Source organism: Martes martes (assembly GCF_963455335.1).
Source record: "Martes martes genome assembly, chromosome: 16".
In the NCBI taxonomy this organism is placed as follows: Eukaryota; Metazoa; Chordata; class Mammalia; order Carnivora; family Mustelidae; genus Martes; species Martes martes.
The window spans coordinates 52,905,455-52,929,865 of NC_137904.1; the positions used below are offsets into that span (position 1 = coordinate 52,905,455).

Consider the following 24,411-nt stretch of genomic DNA (forward strand, 5'->3'; position numbering starts at 1 on the left):
TATATGAGTTTATTACACATCAAGCAATTTTCTTGGATGCCAACTGGATGTCCTGTCATTCAACTAAATTTGACACTATTTTCCTAGAGCCTTTGTCAGAGCCTACAACGTAAGGGCTAAATCCCACAAGACTGCCTCCAATTCAGATGTCAATCAAAAGTCCCAGGTACTTCTTACTGAACAGCTATAAATAGGAGTACCATGAAACCCTTTCATGGGTTCTGTGATTTGCTGAAATAACTCACAGAACTTATGGAAACATTAGTTATATTTACTGTTTTATAAGGCATATTATAGTAGATGTTGATAAATAGACCAAAAGATACAAAGGGCTAGGTACGTGGGTAGGGACACAGGGTTTCCATGCCCTGTCCTGGCACACCACTCCCTGAGTTCCTCCACATGTTCACCAACCTAGAATCTCTCCAAAACCAAACTTTTGGGATTTTTAGGGAGGCCTTATGATGCAGGCACAAGCAATGGTAAACTTAATCTCAGCCACCTGCCCCCCTTCCTGGAGGATGGGGAGTGGGACTGGAAGTTATAAGCTTCTAATCGTGTGGCTTGACCATCTAGGTCATCAACCTCCATCCCAAAGCTATCCAAGATCCCATCCAAAGTTGCCTCGTTAGAACAATACACACTCCTATCACCCAGGAAATTCTAAGGGATTTAGGAGCTCTAGGCCAGGAGCCAGGGTCAAAGACCAAATATTAGAACAAAAGATGCTCCTAGTACTCTTACCAGTTAGGACATTACAGGGATTTTAGCTCTGTGCCAGGCACTGGGGGCAGAGACCAATATCTATATTTTCTCTTATTTCACAGGTGTACCCCTAGGAGTGGAATCTCTGGGTTATATGGTGATTCTGTGTTTAACATTTCAAGGAACTGCCTGACTGTTTTCCAGAGTGGCTGCACCATTAACCTGTGGTCTTTTCCAATACTTCTCCATCTATTTAGACAGATTGCTAGGTTCTCTGGGTCCTTTCTAGCATGAGGCAACTACATGGTCAAATATCTGGGCGAAGGACTCATGTGTGGGATGCTGAGAAGGCCTTTTGCATCCCCCGTACCCATTGCCAAACCCTGGCTAAAAAAATGGGTAGATCTCCTCCTTATCATATACTTGTTTGATCCTCAGGCATGTCAGCCAAATTAGAGCATACGTGTTTCTGGCAGGATCATGTTTGCCCTTGCAGTCTTAACTCTAAGTTCCCTGGATGAGATAACTTGGGCTGACTTACAGGCACTCCTCTGGTGTCAACAGGCACAGTCCCCTTGTAACTCAGTTGTGGGATGCCCCCGAGAAACCATGCTATGCTAATGGACTGCTAGATGACAGAGATTTGCAGCATTCAGTAGGCGTATGTTCTAAGACCTCTGAGAGACCACAAACATAAAGAAACCACTACAACATGCGTAAAACCACAGAATTCGAAGTGACCTTTTGATCATTTTGTCAGAGTTACTACCTAGGTCAGTCCACAGCAGTGAAATTTAGGTGCTATGGGCCTGGCCACATTCATATGCCCGCTCAGACTGACTTCTGAGTGACATAACAGACTGACATAACACCAGTTTAAAACATAGACTTTGGCAAAAATTATAAACCCAACATACCAGGGATTTGTGGGGCCGCTCAGAAATAGCCCAAACTGCATATGTGAAATCTGTGAAACTCGAGTGTGGTTATTAAATCTTTATTATTTATTATTAAATAAATATTATTAAATTTTACTCTTTATTATTAAATCTTTTGTGTGGCTATTACTGAGCCATCCCCACTTTTCCTGGTCAGCTAGAAGTGAGAAAAGTTATCGGGGCCCTTGCCAGTAATGAGCACAGTTACTGTCTGCATTCTGCCTCACGTTCTGACCGTGTCTCAGGGGTTTCCCTCTCAGTTCAGTATCTTTCCTGTCAAGTCAGAATCTCCATGCATGTGTTATATCCTTGTCTCTCCTAGTCATGACTGGGAAATCAAGTCTGTCTTGGAAATACTTCTGGATGTCTTTCCTCCCTGCCTACGGAGTGAGCTTAGGGTTAGGTGTAGGGATAGGAGTTAGACTCAGAATTCACTCCCATTAAGATAAGTAAAGGAATATCCCCAGCCTGGAAGCAGATTTTTAACTCCCTTTGGAAGCTATCCACTGAGCTGTGTTTTCTTTACCTTAGTTAAATAGATTATTTTGGTGCTTCATCCATCTAAATGGTGGATACATAATCTTAATAAAAACCTATATTCAGGAGGACATGTAGTATACATTTCTACTTTGTGAACTCTTTCTCTATTTGATTTATAAATGCCATCTTTAAATCTACTTTTGTATAGATTATGAAATGGGTAAAAATAGTTTCTTGTCAGGGGTTAGGGTGAAAGGGAAAGCATTTTTAACACTACTCTTGTGCAAAATTTGGTGCAAAGGAGATGGAAATCTCGACAGTGAGATAATATTCCTGGTCAATAACAATATTATACATATTTCTGTTTCCTGATTTTAGGCAAATACTAGTGTTTTTCAGCCAAGGCATTGTATTATCTATATGATTTATTTACTATTTCTACCTGAGGTGGATAATTCCCTTTAATATTTGTTTATTCATTAGGATTTTCAGCTCAGGGAAGTCAAGAAAAAATTGTTTCTTTTTTCTTTTTTTAAAGATTTACTTGTTTATTTTAGAGAGGGAGCAGGGTTAGGAGCAGTTGGAGAGAGAGAGAATCACAAGCAGACTTCTTGCTGGGCATGCATGAGCCCAGTGTCACCAACTGAGCCACCCAGGTGCCCCGAAAAAATTGTTTCATAATTATGCTCCATATAACCTCTTTACTTGGAACGTTTATTTATGAGTTTTATATCTTTTGTTGTTCAGGTCACCAAATAAATAAATAGAGAAATATAGGAAAACATTTTTTTTTTCTGAATTGCAAAGTAGCCTCTTCTATAGTAATAGTGAAAGGGTCACTTCTTGAATTACTGTGTAGCTCCACAATGCCGTCGCAGAAATGGAGAAGGAGAAGTTTGATCTTCAAAAGCGGCACACAGAAAATATTCAAGAATTGCTCGAGGACACAAACGTGCGTCTGAACAAAATGGAGGGTGAATACATGGCGCAGACGCAGTCCACAGTGAGTCTTTGTTGCCCTTTCTTGCTGCTCCTGCTAACCAGCCTGTTAATCTCCGTGACTCCGTGCTTCTTTGATGTATGCAGTGCGTGAATAAATGTGTTACAGAATTTAAAAAAGCATTGTACCTTCTGACTCGATATAGGATTATATGTGACAACGGACAGTCTCTTGGAGTCTGCTGTGGGATTTCACCCTGGATTGTTCACTGCCACTTTTTTTTTCTTAACCCCCAGAAACCTTTACAAATCTTGTTTCTTGCTTTGTTGTGGTTGTTGTTAACTGACTTTCAGTCTAGAGACCCTTCCCTCCCTCCTTCCTTCATTCCTCCCTCCTTCCCTCCCTCTCTCTTTCTCTCCCTTCCTCCCCTTTCTCTCTCCTTCCCCTTTCCTTCCTTCCTTCCTATCCCTTCCCCTCCTTTCCTTTTCTTCCCCTCCTTTCCTTTCCCCTCTTTCCTTCCTTCCTTCCTTCTTTCCTTCTTTCTTTCTGTTTCATTTCAACTCGATTGAGGGACCAGACCCAGATATCCCATGGGTAAACCCCAAAAGTTCCCTTTCTGAGAGGACGCAGAAGGAAGTCCCCAGAGTATACAGGAGAGAGACCAGTCACTTTCCCTGAGGAAAGATGAAGGAGTCTCCTCAAGGCCGCCCCAGGGAGCACGTGGTGGCGGAGGCCAGGTCTGAGAGAGTGAGCATCTTCAGCCTTTGAGAAGGTTAGCTGACCTCCTGAAGTACATAAGCCTGAAGCGGGTAGGCTCACGGGTACGTGGACTGGGCTCCTCAGATCCGAGGCACGTACACCTCAGCCATCCTGTTCCGAATATGTGATACGAGCTTGCAGAACTGTAGAGCCTTGTGTCCTAGGCAGGAACCCAGTTCTCATTTTCCACTGACAGTCTACCCAGGCCAGCCAGGCTGCGCCCCGTACTTCCTTGAATTTAAAGCTGTGGAATTTGAACGAGAGTCAGTTACTCAGGCTTATCTTGGAGACCCCTAGACCAGTTCTACAGCTTGTCTTACAGAGTTAAAGAAATGGGAAGCAGGATCTGTGGTGACTTGGAACTTGGGCTTTAGGGTCTTGGGTTCAAATCCCAGCTTGAGTGCCGTGTGGGTTCTTCACGTGTTAATTTTCCTCATCTGTTAGATAGGCTAACTGTAGTACAGTGTAATAGATGTTGTTGGAAATATTTTTAAAAACGATTTTATTTATTTATTTGAGAGAGAGAGAAAAATAGCAAGAGAGAGAGAGTATGTGTGTGTGTGTTCCGGGGGGAGAGGAAGAAGAAGAGGGAGAAACACTCCCCACTGAGCAGGGAGCCTGGCACAGAGCTCAGTCCCAGGATCTCAGGATCATAACCTGAGCTGAAGGGAGACGGTTAACTGACTGAGGCACCCAGGCATCCCCGTTGGAAAATTTTAGTAAATTGATATATATAAATTAAGTTATATAATAAGTGCTCAATAGATAATTTTAAAATACTATGTTTGAAAATGTAACATACAAGAATGATAGTCAAGGGAGACATATAAATGAGGAAATGATCAAGAAGTTAATCAACATTTGCTCAAATATGGCAGGTTGAAGATTGTGTTGGCCTCTATCCCCTCCCACAAAAATGATAGGGAAGGGATAAAGAAAATGGCATAAACCCAGATGGACAAAGAGCATTTGGCAGTTGTAAAATTTGTGGAGTTGGAAAGGCAATGGGTGAATTGAAACTGACCAGTTCAAGAAAGCAGAACCCTAAATCAGCACTGAAGAAATCCACAAGCAAGCTGGGTGACACCGGAGGTTCTCATATAGAGGCTCCGGACTTGTCAGCATTGGTCACCTCTGGAAGAGGAGGTGCAAGTGATGCTTCAACACATTGGATTCCTAGAAAGTTTGTTTAAAAAGCAGCTAAATGAATAAATAAAAAAAAATTTTTTTAAATCTTTAAAAGGGCGCCTGGGTGGCTCAGTGGATTAAGCCTCTGCCTTTGGCTCAGGTCATGATCTCGGGGTCCTGGGATCGAGCCCTGCATCGGGCTCTCTGCTCAGCGGGGAGCCTGCTTCCTCCTCTCTCTCTGCCTGCCTCTCTGCCTACTTGTGATCTCTCTCTGTCAAATTAAAAAAAAAAAAAGCAGCTAGATATTGACTTTGGGTGCTGGACACAAATGGCTTTATCATACTACTCCTTCTACTTTTGTATATGTTTGAAATGTCCCATTAAAACTTTTTTAATGATAAAATTAACAACCAAAACCAATCAGATCTTTCTATCCCCTCCTCTACCTCCTCTATGAAGCCTGGGATCCTAGCAGAAGACATAAAGGTATTTTCTGAGGAGATTTCTTACCACAGCAGTTCTCAAAGTGTGGTGAGCGCATCCTGGGGAGTTCTTGAGGCTCTTTAGAATCCTTTGAGTGGCCAGACTGAAACTCTGTGAAATTGAAATTCCACCCCCCTAATAAAGGAAAAACGTCAAGAACTCAGGTCATCTCTAAGGGAAAACTATTTAGCTTCCCTCAGATTTTCTGACCTCAATATTTGATACCAGAAGACAATAGAACAACACTGAAAGAAAAACATGAGAAGGGTGGCCTAAAATGGTTTTTACGTATAGAGGATATGAGCAGTTTTGAACATCAACAAATATCTTTGACTTATTTATGAAAGTATTTATATAGCACAGTTTCAGTCTTCCAGAGGTGACCGGTGCTGACAAGTCCTGGGGCATTTACATTTACAAAGGGACCCAAGGAAATATCAGAGGAATCCATGTGATAATCTGGGAACAGCATTTCAGGCAGAAGGAACAGCCAGTGCAAAGATCCTGACACTGGGATGCATTGGGCAAGTTCAGAGAACAGCAAGGGGGCAGTGTAGACCTAACACTGGGAGCAGAAGGAGGCATGGTAGGAAAAGCTGGGCACAATCAGAGAAAGCTGTGTAGACCATTGTGATGGATTTTTTTTTTAAACAGCTTTACTGAGGTATAATTTATATATTATAAAATTATTTTAAAGTGTATAATTCAGTGAATTTTTAGTATATTTGTATTGGATCTTTAATGAGTTGAGCACATGGAAGTGATTCCATCTGATGAATATTTTAAACATGCGTCTCTGGCCCTGTGCAGTGAAGAAAGTGTGAGGGACAAGAATGGGAGCAGGGAGACTGATTAGGAAGCTATTATTGTAGTCTAGGTAAGAGAGGGAGGGGGTGGCTTGGACATAAGTATCAGTCAATAAATGATGATGCTAACAAGTGCAGTGCGGAGGCTAGAGGTAGATCAAGTTTATTGGGGTAAAAAGAAAATTCAAGGACTTAGTTTTTGGATAAGGAATATAACGATGTATCCAAAGTCATGAACGAACACCAAACTTATATCTGAAATATGTTTTTTATCATCTCAACATCCTAAATTTTAGCAAATGTGAATTAAACATAATAATTTTAAAGTTGAAACTTGTGAAACATATTGATTGCCCCAAATGCTAACTACATAGTTATATTTTACTAAATAATATACAAGCAAGATCTTTCATACTGGGATTTTTAATTTTTCTACATTTGGGATGTAAAGAAAAGTGATGCTTTGGAGCCAAGTGGTCATTATCAAAGAAACCTCATTCTATTTTTAATGAAAGTTGAAGTTAAAAATTAGCATTCAGACCTTGTCATTAGGTAACAGTAAATATAGAGAAAAATGGACAGAGTCTGTCAGCAGGATTGAATTTAAGAATCATCAGAACTAGACAGATCTTGCTGAGCAGCTCCTGATTTAATAATTAAATAAGGTAGAGTTCAAGGCATGGCTTAAGATGAAAGACGGGACTGTCACTGAGAATTAGTTTCTCAGTTTTGTTGTTCTTTCAGGCTTTTTCTTTCTTTCTTTCTTTTTTTGTTGAGTCTTGTTTTGTTTCATTGCCATTTATTGTAAGCAGATACTTCTATAGATGATATTAGACGTCTTTTGGTATTGGCAGGGATTTTCTAGTGTGAAATTCATAATTAAAATATGTAAACATTGAATTTTTAAAACAACATATTAGAACTTATAAATATGAAAATTATAGCTGAATTATTAGGTGCTTGGGGAGGTGACAGCTGTAAAATATAGGGCTCTATTCATATCAACGCTTAGACACACTGAAAGTCTGTGGATGACTTTGTTGCAATTTTAGGCTCTGTTAGTGGAATTCTTTACCTTTTTTTGTATCATGAATCCTGCTGGCTATCTTGTAAAGTCTATATAGTCCTTCTCAGAAAAATATGTTTAGGTTTAATAAAATATTAAAATTACAAATAGAAGAAATTTTATTGAGTTATAGTTATCAAAATATTAACAAATCAAAGTCATGATAAGGTAATATATGTTTCTAAACTAATGCAATAAATATCAAGATTTAGCAGGGGGCCTGATAACTATTCTAATTTATGAATAAGGATGAAGATAGACAATATTTAGTGATTATCCCAAGCTATGATGGGCTATAAAATACCTGTGATATATGGTAACTGCTTTGGTTTGTTGACCATATTCTTAGTTGAAGGGAAATGCTGAAGTCCAGTTAGGATAGTGAAAATTAAGATGAGATTTCCTTCTCCATTCTAATTTCCTGACACTCTGAATTGTGTTCATGGACCTGTATCAAGTTTAAGAACCCCAACCTTAAAGAGTATCAAAGGGCCTTAGACACCTGAGAATTTTGTTAGCCATTATTAACTGTTGTTAGTAGAGACATGTGATAATTCATGCAGCTGCTCATCTCCCCTCTGAGATGGCTGGAATTTGTCATTTTGTAGTTGCCACCAGCATTTCTTCTCCCAGCCTCAAAATTATAAAGAAACCCCAAATAGCAGTAGTTCATCATTTTGAATTAAATAACCATTTTTTTTAAAAAGTAGATTTTATCTTTTTTAAAAAACAGTATTAGATTTGCAGAAAATCTGAGAAGATTGTACACAGTTTCCATATACCCCATCCCAATTTCCTATATTATCATCTTATGTTATTTTGTCCCATTTGTTACAACAAATGAATCAGTAGTGATACATTATTATTAACTAAACTCCATAGTTTATCCAGTTTCCCTTAATTATTATGTAATGTCCTGCTGACCAGGATCTCGTGCAGGACATCACATTACATTTAGTTGTTATGTCTCTCTAGTTTACTATTGGTTTGACAGTTTCTCAGGCTTTCCTCGTTTTTCATGATCTTGACAGTCTTGAGTAATGTGGGTCAGGCATGTTGTAGGATACTCCTCTATTGGATTTTGTCTCATGTTTTTCTTATGATTAGTCTGGGGCTCTGGGTTGAGGCAGTAGGATCCCACAGGTGCAGTGCTGTTCTCATCACATTATATCAGTGATATGTGAAACTAATGACATCACTTAAAAAAAAAAGATTTTATTTATTTATTTGAGAGAGAGCGAAAGTGTGTGCAAGTGAGGGGAGGGAGGGGGACAAGCAGACACCTTGCTGAACGCAGAGCCTGACACTGGGTTCCATCTCATGACACTGAGGTCACGACCTGAGCTGAAATCAAGAGTCGGATCTTAATCAGCTGAGCCACACAGGCACCCCAGTGACATCACTTTTGATACCAACCTTGATCACCTGGCTGATCAAGGGTAGGGTTTGTTAGGGTTTTCACCCTAAAGTTACTCCCCACATTTCCATACTGTCCTCTTTGGAAGAAAATTACTCTGTGTAGCCCATGCTTAAGCTGTAGGGACTTCCGCTCACCATACTTGATGATGGAGTATCTATACAAATTTTTTGAAGTCTTTCTGCATGGGCGATTTGTCTTTTCTTTCTCATGTATTCATTTATTGAATCGTTTATTTATATCAGTATGGACTTGGGATATTTATTTAATACTCTGGATTATAATCCAATATTTCTTCATTTTGTTGCTTAAATTGTTCCAGCTTTGGCCATTGGGAGATCTTTCAGTGGGTTCCTGTGCCCCTTTGACATCTCCCCATCAATGTGGACACCATGGAGAAGGTATTAGAAAGCAAGATCTGTGTGTTAGGTGCACTCGTTACTGTTGGGGTGTCTTTTCTTTTATGCCCTTTTACCTGATGGAGCAAGGGAGTGTGTGTGCATATACTAACCTGTGTATATATGCATTTCTATAAATATTTCTATATGTAATTATCTCTATCTAAACACAATTTTTTACTTGTATCAGCAACTCAAATAAATTACCACATGGATTGTTGTAGCCTCTTCCCATCGTGTATCTGTAAATTCTTAATCCAACAGTGGAAACTTGACTTCCACCATCCTCTCTCATTGTTACTTAATTGTTCCATTCCCGTATACATGTATACCGGTATCGGGGTTATTAATCCATAATTATAATCCATAATCCATAATCCATATTAATCCGTAACCCATGGACCAACTTTGAGTGCAGTGCTTGTGAGCGGTTCTTTTTTGCTTTTGGTCTCACAGGCTCTACTCATTTTTAAATTGTGTAGGCTATCACTTTTACCCCATCCCTTCAGTGAGTTTTTTCATGTAATATAACTAGATTCTTTTGTCAGTCTCCATTTCTTCCCAATTCTTAAGTGATTTTTTAAAATTTGCATAACATAGAGTTCATTTTTCGTGCTTTCAAATTCATGTGGTTTGACAAGTGGATCTTCTCATGTATCCGTCATTATAGTGTCATACATATTTTCACTGTTCTAAAAAATCACCTGTGCTTTACTCTGTTCATCTCTTGCCCCTCTCCCGAGAATCCCTGGGAACCACTGATCTTTTTTACTGTTTGCCTAGTTTTGTCTTTTTCAAAATGACATGTAATTGGAACCAATACAGCATGTATCCCTTTCAGACTGGTTTCTTTCACTAAACAATTATACAATTAAGGATTTTTCATGTGTTTTCGTGGCTTAAAAACTCATTTCTTTGTATTGTTGAATAACATTCAGTTATATGGATGTACTATACTTTTACTCATTTATCTATTGAAGGATATCTTGTTTATGTCGTTTTTTGGCAATGATGACTAGAGCTGTTATCAGTATTCACTTAACAGAGTTTTGCATGGGCATAGGTTTCAAATCAATTGTGACTCAAATCATTTGCACATTTGCTGCAGGAAGTATAACCAAAATAAATCAGTGCATATATATGTACCATAAAATATTTATGGAAGTGTTAATAAGCAACATTATTTTTAATAGCCAGACACTGAAAACAACCATCAATAAATGGATAAATTATTTTATGTACATTCACACAAGGGAGAACTATATATAGCAATGAAAAAGTTTTAATTACTGATATACCCCATGACATGGATGAATCTCTCAGACATATAATATGCATGATGAAGCCTGACCCCAAACAGTACTCTATGATTCCATTTATAGGAAACTCAACAAAGCCAAAGTTAATTTTTTTGTGATGAAAGTCAGAATAGTGGTTGCCTATGCAGAGAGGATGACCAAAAAGGCTTCAGAATGGCTGGTAATGTTTATATCTTACAGCGGCTCATGGGTGTTTTCAGTTTGTAAATAGATACTGAAGTGCGTACTTAAGATTTGTATGCCTTTTTGTCATATTTCAATAAATTTATGAAATAAGATAAAATATGTCACTCTTTTTGCCACTGTAAATAGTTGCTGAGTTACTAACCCTTTCTAATTTTTATCTCCTATAGGATTTCAAATGTTTGTGTGTAAAATTCCAACATTTGTATCTCCAGTTCTTATGTCTTATTCTAGCATAACCGAAGGCCCATTTGTTATTTTATAATTTCCTAATAACTTGTTGAAAATCTTGTCTTATATTTCCTACCAAGATAATACTCTGTGCTGAGCTTTCTCTTAATTCCCAATGTGCTATAATTCTCTTGGCATATTAGATTTTGAGCCTGGAAGATTTAGAATTCTTGCCGTTTGTCATCTCCTTTACTTGGTATTTTACTTAATCATACTATTTACTACTCCAAAAATTTTCTTGGGTCTTCTCTCTTCCCTTCTGTTTCCACAGCTACCAGTTGAGTTCAGGCCATTGTTGCCTCATTCCAAGACCCTTCTAGTCACCCGCTAGTTGCTCTCCCTGTCTCCTCTTGTTCCCTACCCCACACATGCAGTTTGTCCCATTTACCCATGATCGAGAACTTTAGTTACTAATCTAATGCCTATTATAACTTCTACTTATAAGCCATGCCCATTCAAGAACTCCAACCTCATCTTCCGAGTGCCACCTTTGAGTTCACGATGTGGGAGGGTATTCTTGGCACACAAGGTAATCTGTTTATCATTAACTATACAGTTACTTGTTCCTTCCTGTATCCTGTTCTTCTCTACCCAGAATTCTCCTCTGCACTGTCTGTCACAGCCTGCCAGGCAGTGATTCGACAGCATCTTTTCTCCTGAGTAACTTTTTACCCCATTTTGAGGTTTCTGTTATTTTTTTATCCTCTCAGTTCTTTGTATACAGTTTGAAAAAGGTTACTTTGCCTAAATATTGTTGTCCTTAAGGTATTTCAAAATACATCTATATGCTTTCCCTTAAATTTATTTTACTTACTTTGGGTCTATTTTATGTAAGATACCATGAGAATTAGGAAAATGCCTTGAAAATACATCATAAAAATAAAACAATAATAAACTAAAAAAATAATAAAATGAGTAACTGTCTTGCTATGCAGGGTGATAATAAAATGACCAACTCACTACATGAGTGAGTTCTGTTGCATTTATTATTCTACAGGTGCTGTAAGTCTTCTCATACTGTGTGTTTCTTTCCCTGAATTGACCTCAGTCATAATTTGCTTCCTGTGACTGTGGCTTTGTGTGATTTTTCACCTAGCCCAGACTTTCCTGCTTATTCTTTGATGCCAGATTGCCTTCAGAGATGCTCTAGTCACAACTTGTGTATATGTTATTGTTGAACTAAGCAACAGATTATTTGCATCCCATTTAGTTTGGATAACTATGTTCTGATGACATTTTCTAAGATCTCCAGCCATGGGTCATGCTTTCTTGGAGTAGTCCTACATTTCTATTTGATCATCATTTCATTTTGCAGACCTTCCTCATGTATTTTGAGTCATGTAACATTCCTCATAGATTTTTAGATTTCAGTTATCTGGGCCATTCTGCATGTCAATTTCTGTTTTATTTTTTTCCCTCTTGATTCTAATTTTTGATGGGCCTGGTATTTTCTGATTGAATGCTAGACATTGTGTATGAAAGATAGTAAACGCTCTGGATCATGTTATCTTCCCCAGAGAGGTGCCACTGTGACCCATGAGAGGTGTCTGGCATGGAGACAGCTCCCCTCGATCCATTCAGGGACCAAGGTGACTCAAGGCCAGGTTGCAGTCCTTGGTCTACCTCTGATTCACTCCCACTCCTAGTGTGGCCTTCTACACAGTTTGAGGTGAAAGTCTCTGATGTTACCAGGGGCCTTCCTCCTTGAATAATAATCTACAATTTTTTACTCCTGAGTACAGTGACATGCCGAAAACTCTAGTCTGCCTTTCAGAGTATTTTCTCTTGGTTTCTTAGCCATCTGCCCTGTAAATGTTAGGAATTTAGGAAATTCCTTGAGGAGAAAACTGTTTGGGTGAAGCCCCCTCCTATGTGCAGCCATTCTCACAGGGATTTTGTTCCTCAAGTCTTGGCTGCCTAGGCCACCCCCTGCTCTAATTGCCTTGTCTCATCCTCATTCTCCAAGATTGGGGAATGCCTCAAAGGTGAAAGCAGCTTACGGAGTGTTGACTCATCTCTCTGAGGTTTCTTTCTCTGGCCCCCTTAAGTCCTACCTGCCTTGAAAGTTCTCCAAGGCCTTTGAATTGATTTTTTCTTGGCATCTTTTGGGTTTTTCACTTTTTCTCTGTGTAAGTGTGATCTGCTGTAAGCTATTCCTTCATAGGCAGAGATAGAAGTTCCTCTCCTAGGGTTTATTAAGACAGAGTTTCATTTCTGTTTCTAGTATATCTTGTCTCTTTTGTGTAATTTTCAAGAGAAGAGGGAATAGAAGTAATTTTTTATTTTGCGATTTAAAACTGGAAGGCCAAGTATGTATTCTTTTCTTTGTTTCTTCCAGTCAATCGATATTTAGGAAACAAGGAGAATTTAGAATATGTATTGGAAAATTGAACTATCTTCTAAAAGGAACTCCCAAAGCAGAGGGATCATTAATAATGAGGCAGAGTGAATAGGATCCATGGAGAAGAAATCTGAGCATCTGATATGTGTCAGACTCTGAGCTAGGAATTGTATGTATTTTCTATATACTGTATCTATATACCATGTTTTTACATTATATGTAATTATTTTCATTCCTCAAGTTCAGAATCTGTTGCTTCCAAAATTTGAATTATATACCTAAATTTGTATTATAATGAAGAAAGGATGGAATGAATAAAGAATGTTGGGGTTGTAATATTATTAATGCTTAAACTTTATTTTAAATGTTTATCTTAGAATGAGTATAAAAAGATACTAATTGGGGGCACCTGGGTGGCTCAGTGGGTTGGGTCTCTGCCTTCGGCTCGGGTCATGGTCCCAGAGTCCTGGGATTGAGCCCCATGTCAGGCTCTCTGCTCGGTGGGGAGTCTGCTTCCCCCTCTCTCTCTGCCTGCCTCTCTGCCTACTTGTGATCTCTGTCTGTCAAATAAATAGGTAAAATTAAAAAAAAAAAGGATCCTAATTGATTAGAACATCATCCTAACCTTTTCTAATTACTTATACTTACCGGAAGTGTAATTGTTAAAATGAACATCAATTGTCCCTTCAGCTAATGCCTGCTTACCCTAATTTTAGATAAAGTATGTAGTCATAAACATGTTGATCTAGTTTTATAAAGATGAAAAATTCAAAATAAGTTAAACATAAAATAGGGAAATGATTTAATTATGTGATAATTTTTGAAGACTTTGGAAAATGCAGTGCTTGATAAAATGGTAAATAAATGAAAATATGAAACAAATGAAATTTCATTCACTAATACTGCAACTATGTAATAAAATATTTTATACCCTAATGTGATATGTATATTATTATTTAAAATAAAATTTTTAATTAAAAATAAAAAAATATACATTATTTTTACGATTTTAAGAAGTTTCTAGAGCTTCAAGTGAAGAGTAAAAAACATTGCCAAATATATATTTATTAGCAGTTGCATAAAGAGAATGTAACTTTTGTGATGATAAGAACTTCATCTCTCTTATTTACTGGTTTGTCTCTAGATCCTGAAATCATACCAGATTCAGTAATTACTTGTTGAATGAATGAATGAATGAATAGCTAAAAGCATATAATCATGATGGTCTTACTCTTATGGGAAAAAGCATTTTTTTTAAAGATCTTGTTGAGTTAGGGGTTGGTTTAATTTTTACCAGTATGATTTATGATACATTTATTTTCTATATTCTTATCTGTAATAGGGTATATATTTTCTAAAGGCTACTTAATGGTACAGAAGTGTTATAAAGTCAGTCAGAGGCTTTCTTAACAATGACCTATTCTTTCAGAATCAGGTGGTCAAGGAACTGGAGTCCCGTGTCCAGCAGCTGACTGGAGAAGCAGAGAACAGTAACTTACAGAAACAGAAATTAATTCAAGAAAAATTAGAACTTGAAAGATGTTACCAGATAACATGTAATGAATTACAAGAAGTAAAGGCAAGGTATTGTCTGAAGTCAGATATCTATCAGATGTGGCTATAAAGTACTGATATTAAGTAAAAATTATTTACCAAAATTAATCATACCTGTGCATTTAACCTTGGGAAGTTTCTGGTTTAAATATTGCCATTTGTTAATTTTAGAAGTCCTATTTAATAGAAGAAGCATAACGTTTAAGTTAAACTGTTAATGTGTGGTTAAAACGTGGACACTTGGGGCACCTGGGTGATTCAGTGGGTTAAAGCCTCTGCCTTCGGCTCAGGTCATGGTCCCAGGGTCCTGGGATCAAACCCTGCATCGGGCTCCCTGCTCTGTGGGGAGCCTGCTTCCACCCCTCTCTCTGCCTGCCTCTCTGCCTACTTGTGATCTCTGTCTGTCAAATAAATAAATAAAATCTTAAAAAAAAAAATAAAATGTGGATGCTTGCTTGATCTATTGAAAGATAATGCATTTGAATTTTGTTCACTAAAAAATTTCATTTTTGGTATTGATTCTAAATGTGTTAGAAGTATATTTTATTATCTTGTGCTTTTAGGCGCAACATACTGCATAAAGAGAAAGATCATCTTATAAACGATTACGAACAAAACATGAAACTATTACAAACCAAACATGATGCTGATATAAGCCTTCTGAAAAAGGAACATGCTCTTTCAGCTTCTAAGGTATTCTGTGCGGGTAGATAGAGCCATGCAGAGTAGTTACTTAACCTTACTCAGCAAAGAGCCGTCGGTAGCCATGTGGAAGCGAACCATGTGGCATTGAAATTCGTCTCTTTTTTGCTTAATTCTTGAAATAACTGAAATTTTAAGAATTTTTATTGGTATTTAAAATACTGAAAATGCTGAATCTCTAATACAGAGCATAATATAAATATTTAATAAACTAAATTCTGCTGTAAGTTAACCCTTTTAAGTACCATCTTTTTTTAAAGGAGTAAACATAAAAATTCAAGTAGAAATGCTCAGTTGTGTCAATAATGCATCTTATAGAGTAACTATATACACTGTTACTATTACTTTGAAATCTGGGTCATTCTTTAGCTTTCCTAGCATCACATACACATTCATAAAGGAGTCCATAGACACACTTACTGGCACCCACACACTTTTATGTCTGATACTGAAAGTTTCCACAAAGAGAATCCTGTAGCTCTAATTCTAAGGTAGTCAATTACTTGCTATTTCATGACTTAAGTATTCCAGTAGATTTACTTTGAAAATTAAAATTTAGAAGGTTTTCTATAAGCCCGTTGTCTTTACATCAGCATCATATTTTTGTAACTTTAAGTACTGTGTAGAATTTAGTTTATATTTTGACTTTAAAAGATTAATTTTTAAACTTTTAAAAAATATTTTTCATTCAGATTTAGAGGTGATTTTAATTCTGATTAAACCTTCAGTCAGGGGGAAAGTAAATATACTCACCCAGAAGTTCTAGGATGGTACTGTTTTTCATTATTCTTAAAATTCTTGTAGGCATCTGGTATGATTAAAGAACTAGAAGAGAACATCTGTCAATTAAAACAGCAGCTCCAGGAATCAGAACTTCAAAGAAAGCAACAACTAAGGGTGAGTCCTGTATTTTTATAAAGAGCAGTGGCTAAAGCTCACCTTTCCTTTTCTTGATTATATGTATAAATAAGAGTCAATTAAGTAAAATCCTCAGACATACAAGAAGCCATTTTTTTCTTTTGTTGCATTTTTTCATTTTTCATCTTATTTATTTTAACAAAAGTAGATGCTAATGGGATATAGAGACTAAAGAATAATTTTATTGAATAATCTTTTTTGATTCATTCAAAAAATCAACTTTATTTAAATATATTATTATTTTAGAATAATTTCCTCCCTTTAAATTACTCTCTACTAGTCTTCAAACTTTCTCTTTCTCCTTCATATCTTCTAGATCCTTCCTTTTGCCTCATGGTCAAGAATTGCCGAAGACTAACATATGATATAATTTCAAATGTATTATTTCTGTATTGAGTCAACTGATTACTTTTAAGTAATTAGTTAAGTAATTAGTTAAGTAATTACTTAAAAGTAATCAGTAATCTCCTAATCCTAAGGACCAGAAAGGTTTTCTTCCATTGCAAAGAAGTCCCTTTTGAGATAGGAACATCTTCAGATAACTGAGGTTTTCTATTCTGCCCTCACACATTTCTGTTTGTAGTTTAGAAGATTGGACAGGCAGGGCTCTTGTAATAATATGCAAAACTTAAATAAAATTTGTCATCGCTTTTATTTCCTTAGATTGCAAATTGCGTTGACTCTAGTAGCAACTTTAAGTGTAATAAAAATATTTATTATTCACAGGATCAAGAAAATAAATTTCAAATGGAGAAAAGTCATTTAAAACACACCTATGAAAAAAAGGTAATATGTTTTGTGGGACACTGTAAGACATTTAAGATGGCCAATGAGGCTTAAGAATGAGGGCTAGTTTTTATGAAGCCATGCATTCTAGTCCTTAAAGGATCATTGGTTTCTTAAGTTTATTTCAGCTAGCCAGTATCAAATTTTGCTTCATTTTTCATGTTTATATACATTTTCATGTTTATAAACAGCTTCTTTAGTTTATGAATTGTATCAATGTAAAAATACCCCTTGTGTATTATATTTAATGTGTGCAGAGTATTATGGTGTTAATCTCTTATAATAAGACTTTGAAATTATATATTTTTTCTACCAGTTTAGAAGTACGGTACAATTGATGGGAGCTATTTGTATTCTGTTGTATCATATGTATAGTAATGCTAAATATTTAACCAAAGAATATAAAACAGTTAAAGAATTGTCTACTACTTAGAAATGTATTTAATAGTTGTTTCTTGTCATTTACAACAGTGAATAATTCTGCATGTGCTCATCCCTGTTATCAGTAATAACTGGGGATTTATTGACAGAATTTAACACCTGGCAATAAAACCTAGAGTTCTATAGTTTTGTGACTTTTATCCTCCAAAATTTGTTGGACTTTTATCCAACAAATTTTGAATTTGTTTCCTGTATGACATGGAAAGTAAAAGAATAGTTGAAATGGTAAAGATTTTATTGTTGTTTTTGTAATTATTTACTGTTGTAATATTAACTAGATTAATACATTTGTAAAATACTCACATAATGATAAGTGAGTAAAACATTAACCCTTCAATAATTAAATACATACAAATTAAAATAGGTTATATAGCACAATATATATTTTTTTAAGATTTATTTATTTATTTTAGAGAGAAGGACAGAGAAAGGGGGAGGGGCAGAGGGAGAAGGGGAGAGAGTCCCATGTTGACTCTGCTAAGTGTGGAGCCCAGCTCGGGGCTAGCTCACTACCTGGTCTGAAACCAAGGCTCAGTTGCTTAACCGGCTGAGCCACCCATGCGCCATGTAGCACATTCTTAGAACGCTTTGTATATCTCATCTTACTTATCCATATGGTCACTCAGCAGATATTCATTAAATGCTTTCCTTGGGCAAGGGGTCATATGAGGTGTTAGATGGAGGGGAGGGTTAAGGATGAATTAGCATAGATTCTGCCTTCCAGGAGCTTCATGTCTAGGAAGAATGTTTCTGTCATTTGGAAAAGTGAGTATTTCAACCGACATGTATTGACCTGAATACATGCCCTTTCAAATTATAATTTTCTAATTGCTTAAGTGTTTTTTTTTAATTTTTTTTATTTTGCTGATGTTTTGTACAGTCTCAGTGTAAGGTCTTAAATACATTTCATGTCTACGAAATTATGTCTGAACAAGAGAAATAAATACTGCTTTCATTGGAATAATAATTTTTTTTTTTTTTTTTTTTTTTTTTAGTATTTACTCTTGAGCCATGCAGCTTCATAAATATTTGACTTAGTAAAAGGAGACCATACGTTATCATAAACCTTACCTCCGCTATATAAGGTGTCCTCTTGGTGTCCTTGTTAGTCCGTTGTTCATTCTTTGGGCAGATGTCTGGCTTCCTGTTCATTAAGGAACACCTTCTTGGCCCCCTGCTCCACTAAACTCTGTGGTCACCCCTCTTCCTCAGATGGTATGTGGGTACCTGTGAGATAGGGAGTGGGGTTGGTAGCAAAGAGAAAGGCATGCACTGACTAATTGTAAAAGAATGTGTTTCTCTCCTAAACTTCTGTCAGTCCTACTGAGGACTGTTTGATACAGAGACGGAGCTGGAGAGACAGTCTTTCTTCCACCACTGTCTTTTCTTGGCTTGTTAGCCACAAAGGACACTAAGTTTTCTGGATCAGCCCCTCTGCCTGGCAGACACACCCGAGAAACAGGTTAGAGCTCAGCTGGTCCCTATCCGGTAGGCTTCTACCCACTCCCGTTCTATTTCGCTTAGGGAGCAGACTGAAATTCTTTTTGTTAGGCATCCTTAAGGACTGCTTTTCCCTTTCCACAAAGTGTCAGTTGGCCTTAGCTTTTTAATAATGTAACTAGTTAAAGCGTGTTACTTGTTTTCAATGTAAATAAGAAGTGTTTAAAATAATAGCCATCCTAAAAAGAAAAATAAGCTCAGTTGTTGCCATTGCATATGTTCTAACATTATTTATACTGGAAGAATGTTGCTCAGCAGGTCACTTTTTGTTTTACAATTAATTCCACAGTCTCCCCCTTTTACATTGACATCTGTTCTTCTTTCTTTATTAAACCCGCTGTGATCTCAGTCCTTGAAGATTGGATGTCTCGTACCCCCCTCAGGGAATATCCTTTCTGACTGCGCAAAGAGCCAGCATAAATCTGACATGGTCCTGGACTGTGGAAGTCAGTAGCTAAATGGGTTGTATAGGTTTTTTGTTTGTTGGCCAGTGTTACAGGTGTGCACACTCAATAACTCTTGGTAGACAACTTAGTTCTGAATATCTTTTCGGGAGGAGGAAATGCCATCTGAGTGACATTATTTCCTCACGCCAATAAGAAAGCAGCATGAGAGATCCTAACTTGTCTTTGAGGTAAGAGAAACAGCTAGCATCAAATGCTGTCCCTAATTTAAGCACACACACATTATCTAATGGTTTTTATTGATCTCTAGTGGCTATTGCCTGCTCTTAAGATCTTTGAACATCAAACAAATAATAGGTAGTAAAACTAAATGTCATTGTTTGATGAAGTGTCCTAATCTGTTAAATCAGGAAATGGTTAGGCTAAATGATTTTACTAGCAAGGAAACACCTGCCTCCTACAAATAACCTATTGGTTGTTTTCCAAACAGGCACCAAGAGTGAAAGGTGGTGCTGTTTACCCAAAAGAAGTTCGAGAGACAGATGTTAAGCATGTACATTCTAAAATGTGCTAGAATTCGAATACCTGCTTAAAATTTTTCTGTTGTAACCGTGTAACAGTCAAGATAGAAAGTCTGCTGGAGTTCAAAACCATCAAAAATAGTATTCCAATATTTTGCATTCACTTATAATTCTTTTAATTAGGTTAAAATAATTTAAAATGTTCACAGCTTTACACATAATATATTATGTAGTATTTTCCAACTACCACAGGCATGATTTTCTTTAAGAGGGCAACGTGCCTTGAGTCAAGTTTTAAACAATGAAATTGCACAGTGCAGCGACTTATACAAAGAAGTCACGCAGCCCGGGCCCACGTGCCTCCCGTGGGGAAGCTGAGTTGGAGCTGGAGCGGAGTTAGCCGGACAGTGGATGTGTGGGTGCGCAGCGGTTCACCGCTCCTTCCCACACGAGCGTGGCTGGCACCCTGTGTCTGTGTCCTTGTGCAGAGCAGAATCTCTTTCTTGTTTATACAAGTACTCCTTTCTTGATTACTTCAGTTCTTGGGTTGCCAGGGAAAATATTCATAATATTTTACATATGTTTACATACATTTTACATACATTTCCCTACATTTAGTAAATGTTCAGTAATTGTGTTTATGTCTAGTTCAATCAATTATTTACCACAAACTCTCACGTTGGGGAATATATGCTGTATGTTTGACTCTCCGGTTTGTGTTTTCATTATTTAAGTTATTAAGATTCATTTTTGGTATTAACCATATAGAGTAGGGAAAGGATTACAAGATTGGTTCGGATTATTCTCCACTGTCTTGCATACATTAAAAAGCAAGGGTTGACGGAGCATTATCTTTATCACCACAACTATCCAGAATATAGGTAAAAACTAAAAATAAAATCCAAAAAGGCCCTTAACCACACAATACACATAGGTTCAATTAAGGACAAAAAATTTTTTTGTGTGTGGGCCCAGTATTGTGCTGGGTGCTGGGGATGTAGAAATAAATGAGAAAGAAGCAGCTTCTCACTTTAAGGACCTCTTGGCTCAAAAGTCTGTGCATCGGCACAGGTATGTTTACCTCAGAGGGAAGCCTCTCCTTCTCCCCCTCAGAGAGTCCCGTTCCTGCTTCAGAAATGGTTCCAGTGCTTTTAGAGGCAATAAATCAGATCAAGGTGCTTGTGTTAGCTCATTGACCAGCATCAAGAAGTCACAGCTGCAAATCTGACAGAGGTTAAGATTGAAGAGAGAGTGATAAAAAGCACTTTCACAAGAGCTCCAATTCGTAGCGATGCAGGGGCATCTTCAGAAAGGGCAGCCTGGAGATGTACTGTATTGTGCCATCTCTGGGACTTTGGTCTTCACAACGACCTTGAGTTTTCAAGAAAATGTTTAGGTCTAGAATATTCAATCTGAGAAGGTAATGCTAATAATTTTTAACATTTGTGGAGCATTTATTATGTTCCTAATATTGTTCTAAGAGCTTTACATGGAGTAATTTATTAACTCATCACAATTACTTATTTCCCATGGAGTAACGTATTAACCCGTCACAATTTTTAAGATCTAGTTACTGTTACCCCTGTTTTTTCAGGGGCCACAGCTGAGGCACAGTGTTAAGTAAGCAGCAGAGAAGGGTCGAAACCCATGCAGTCTGACTGCAGAGCTCACACTCATAATCACCATGTAATTTCAGATAGATTTTTCTCAAAGATGGGTAATTTTTTGAAATTTTAATGGGAAGAGGTAAACCTCAGTTATGCTTTCATGCAGAGAGTTCTGAGTCCCAGAGAAAAAGAAACAGAGGGGAAGTCCCTGGTTGTGCCGTGCATGGAAGGTTCAGTGCCAGTAAGGAAAATATTCGTGACGGATCTAACTCCGCCAGTGGCTCCTTGGGAGTTCTCCAGGTGGCCTGTGGCTTCGGAGTCCTGCAGAACTGAGCTGTGAGGTGTGCGAAGAAACCCCTCCTCATGGAGATCCCCAGTCAGCCATCCTGGGGGCTTCCTGGGACCCGGACTGGCGCAGCAGCCCCAAGAAGGAGGCCACACTAGCTGACATGTAATGGAAGGACGGTTCTGCCCCCTGCATTTTTGCTCAAGCACCAAATCCAAATGGATAATATGCCATTTACAGATGAGTTGGAGAACAGAGCCATAATGGGGTCTGTGGCAAAACAGTGCAGAGCAAAGGAAGGAAAGTATTATACAGAAGACTCCGAGAAAGGAGTGTCTTCTGAAAGGTATTACTCCGGAAGAGAGCATCAAAAGAACTCATCGGTAAAGTCCTGGAAGATACGATATCTAGGAAAGGGGAGCAGACATCATAAAGAAAGAAAAGGATGGAGTGAAGGTGGAGGTAATTGTCTTGGGAAGGATGTGAGGAACGTGAAAACACGACAGCAGAGCGGACATCCACGTGGGAGCTGTGGAAGGTGGAGGCGGTGCTTTGGAGCGCCCCGTCAGGGTCTGAAGGACAGACCTTTATCCCGCAGGCTGCAAAGGATGGGCAGAGAATAGATACATAAGCAGAAAACAGAAAACCAGTAGACAATAATCAATATTCCTGAAGGGGGTTCAGAATCAATTAACATGAAGGAAGGGGAGGAGAGAACTTTCCTGAAGGTCTGTTTTTACAGATGGAGAAGAGTCACCCTTTATCAGGTAAAATCCACTGAAGAGATTCGATAACATTTGATCCTCCATACAGAGAGTGGTTTTGTAAGCATCCGGGCTGGGGTGAAAAGAGGCAAAGGTCAGGTCAGTTGAGCCTCCTTGGTTGCAAATTGCAACGTCTTAAGACAGTAGAGTGATGTATGCCCCGTTGTTAGGCCTAAATGTTATGACTCAGTAACAACTTTTCCTTCAAGTGCGAAGGCAACAGCTGGCCTTCTTAGATGTGTAAAGCCTCAGAGATAGATCACCAAGATGCTCTTTTTGAAAATAAGATTACTAGGTGGTATACTTTCATCCACCTAAGGATAAGCAAGAGATCATATCAAAACAAAACAAAATACTCAAGAATAAAAAAGAAGTAGTGTTGGATGCTGCAATGAACTAAAATAGAGTTAAATTTAAATGTTATTGTGTATGTGATATAAAGTAGTGCAGCTGTTGTAAAAATTTGTTTAGAGAAGGGATACATAGTTAAAAAATGTGAAAACGTCCATCTGGATCAAATGAAAGAGATTATTGAAAAGAAAAAAATGGATAGGAGAAGAGGTCAATGTGCTAAGCTGTTATTTAGAAAGATCAGACACGGGTTACTTTTTTGCTGCTTGACTGTTAGAGAGGTATGGGTTAAAAATAATTGTGAAGTGGCGCCTGGGTGGCTCGGCCGGTTGGGTGTCTGCCTTTGGTTCAAGTCATGCTCTCAGGGTCCTGGGATCGAGCCCCGCATCAGGCTCCCTGCTCAGCAGGGAGTCCGCTTCTCGCCCTCCCCCTGTACCTCCCTCCCCCTCAAATAAATAAATAAAATTTTAAGAAGAAACCAAAACCAAAACAAACAAACATATGTTTCCAAAATGCCCACATTGGGTCATCTCTGAGTTTAATTTTGGGCTTTAATTTCTTTGATTCTGTACATTGAAAGAGACCAGATCAGTGTTGGGGGTGGTGCTTCTGATGCTTTATTAATATATCTACTCCAATTTAGCTTGCCTACTGTGTGCCAAGCCTATAATACATACCAGGAATCCAATATAAGTAAGACAATAATTTCAGTCTAGGACCTGGTCTAATTCTGGACAATTGACTTTTTTTTTTTTTCTCATGTGAAGTAAAATAAATATAGTGGCAGAAATTGGTAAGGCGGGTTAGTTGCTCTTTCTTTTTTTAATAAGGTGGGTATTTATGAGGTATTTTACTTTTACCATTTAAGATATGGGGGAAAGGGGTCCCCTGTCTTTATTTTCCTGAGGTCCTACCCTTGCCACCCCCCTGTATGTTCCTCTCTCCAGTTTTTTTCCCTCACCTCTTGGTCTCATAGCAGCCAGTAGAAGCTTTTTGATATTCTCACATAATATGAGAACATGAACAAACTCATGGAAGAATGGAAGATTTCTTTCTCCTCTCTCTCCCCTTTCAGTCTACAAACAGTTGATTTTATTTATGTATTTATTTTACTAAACCAGCAAAGGAGAAAAACACAAGAAAATCATCAATGGAAAAGGTCATAAGATTTTTGAATTGGAGACGTCTCCATCCAGACTAATATAAATAGCCAAGTACAGGCATTTTGGGTTAGCGCTGGGTCAGTGTTTGGAAAGGTTTGTGAATGCATGTGTGCGTGTGTGTATGCACTGTTTGTTGTATGCTTGTCATTCCTCTCCCATCCCCTTGACCCACCTGCTGTCACTCTCACCTGGGTTGCCAGCGGGTGGCCTCACTCCACTA

At 37.9% G+C, this 24,411-nt stretch overlaps 1 protein-coding gene across 1 annotated transcript in view; it reads left to right on the top strand.

Moving 5' to 3' along the window:
• Positions 1-24,411, top strand: part of CEP112 (centrosomal protein 112) — a 416,538-nt gene that overhangs the window by 99,169 nt on the left and 292,958 nt on the right. The window contains exons 12-16 of the mRNA XM_080825467.1: positions 2,983-3,126; positions 14,624-14,778; positions 15,312-15,441; positions 16,255-16,347; positions 17,095-17,154. Of these exons, the coding sequence (XP_080681593.1) occupies positions 2,983-3,126; positions 14,624-14,778; positions 15,312-15,441; positions 16,255-16,347; positions 17,095-17,154 (582 nt within the window). The remainder of the gene's footprint in view (positions 1-2,982; positions 3,127-14,623; positions 14,779-15,311; positions 15,442-16,254; positions 16,348-17,094; positions 17,155-24,411) is intronic.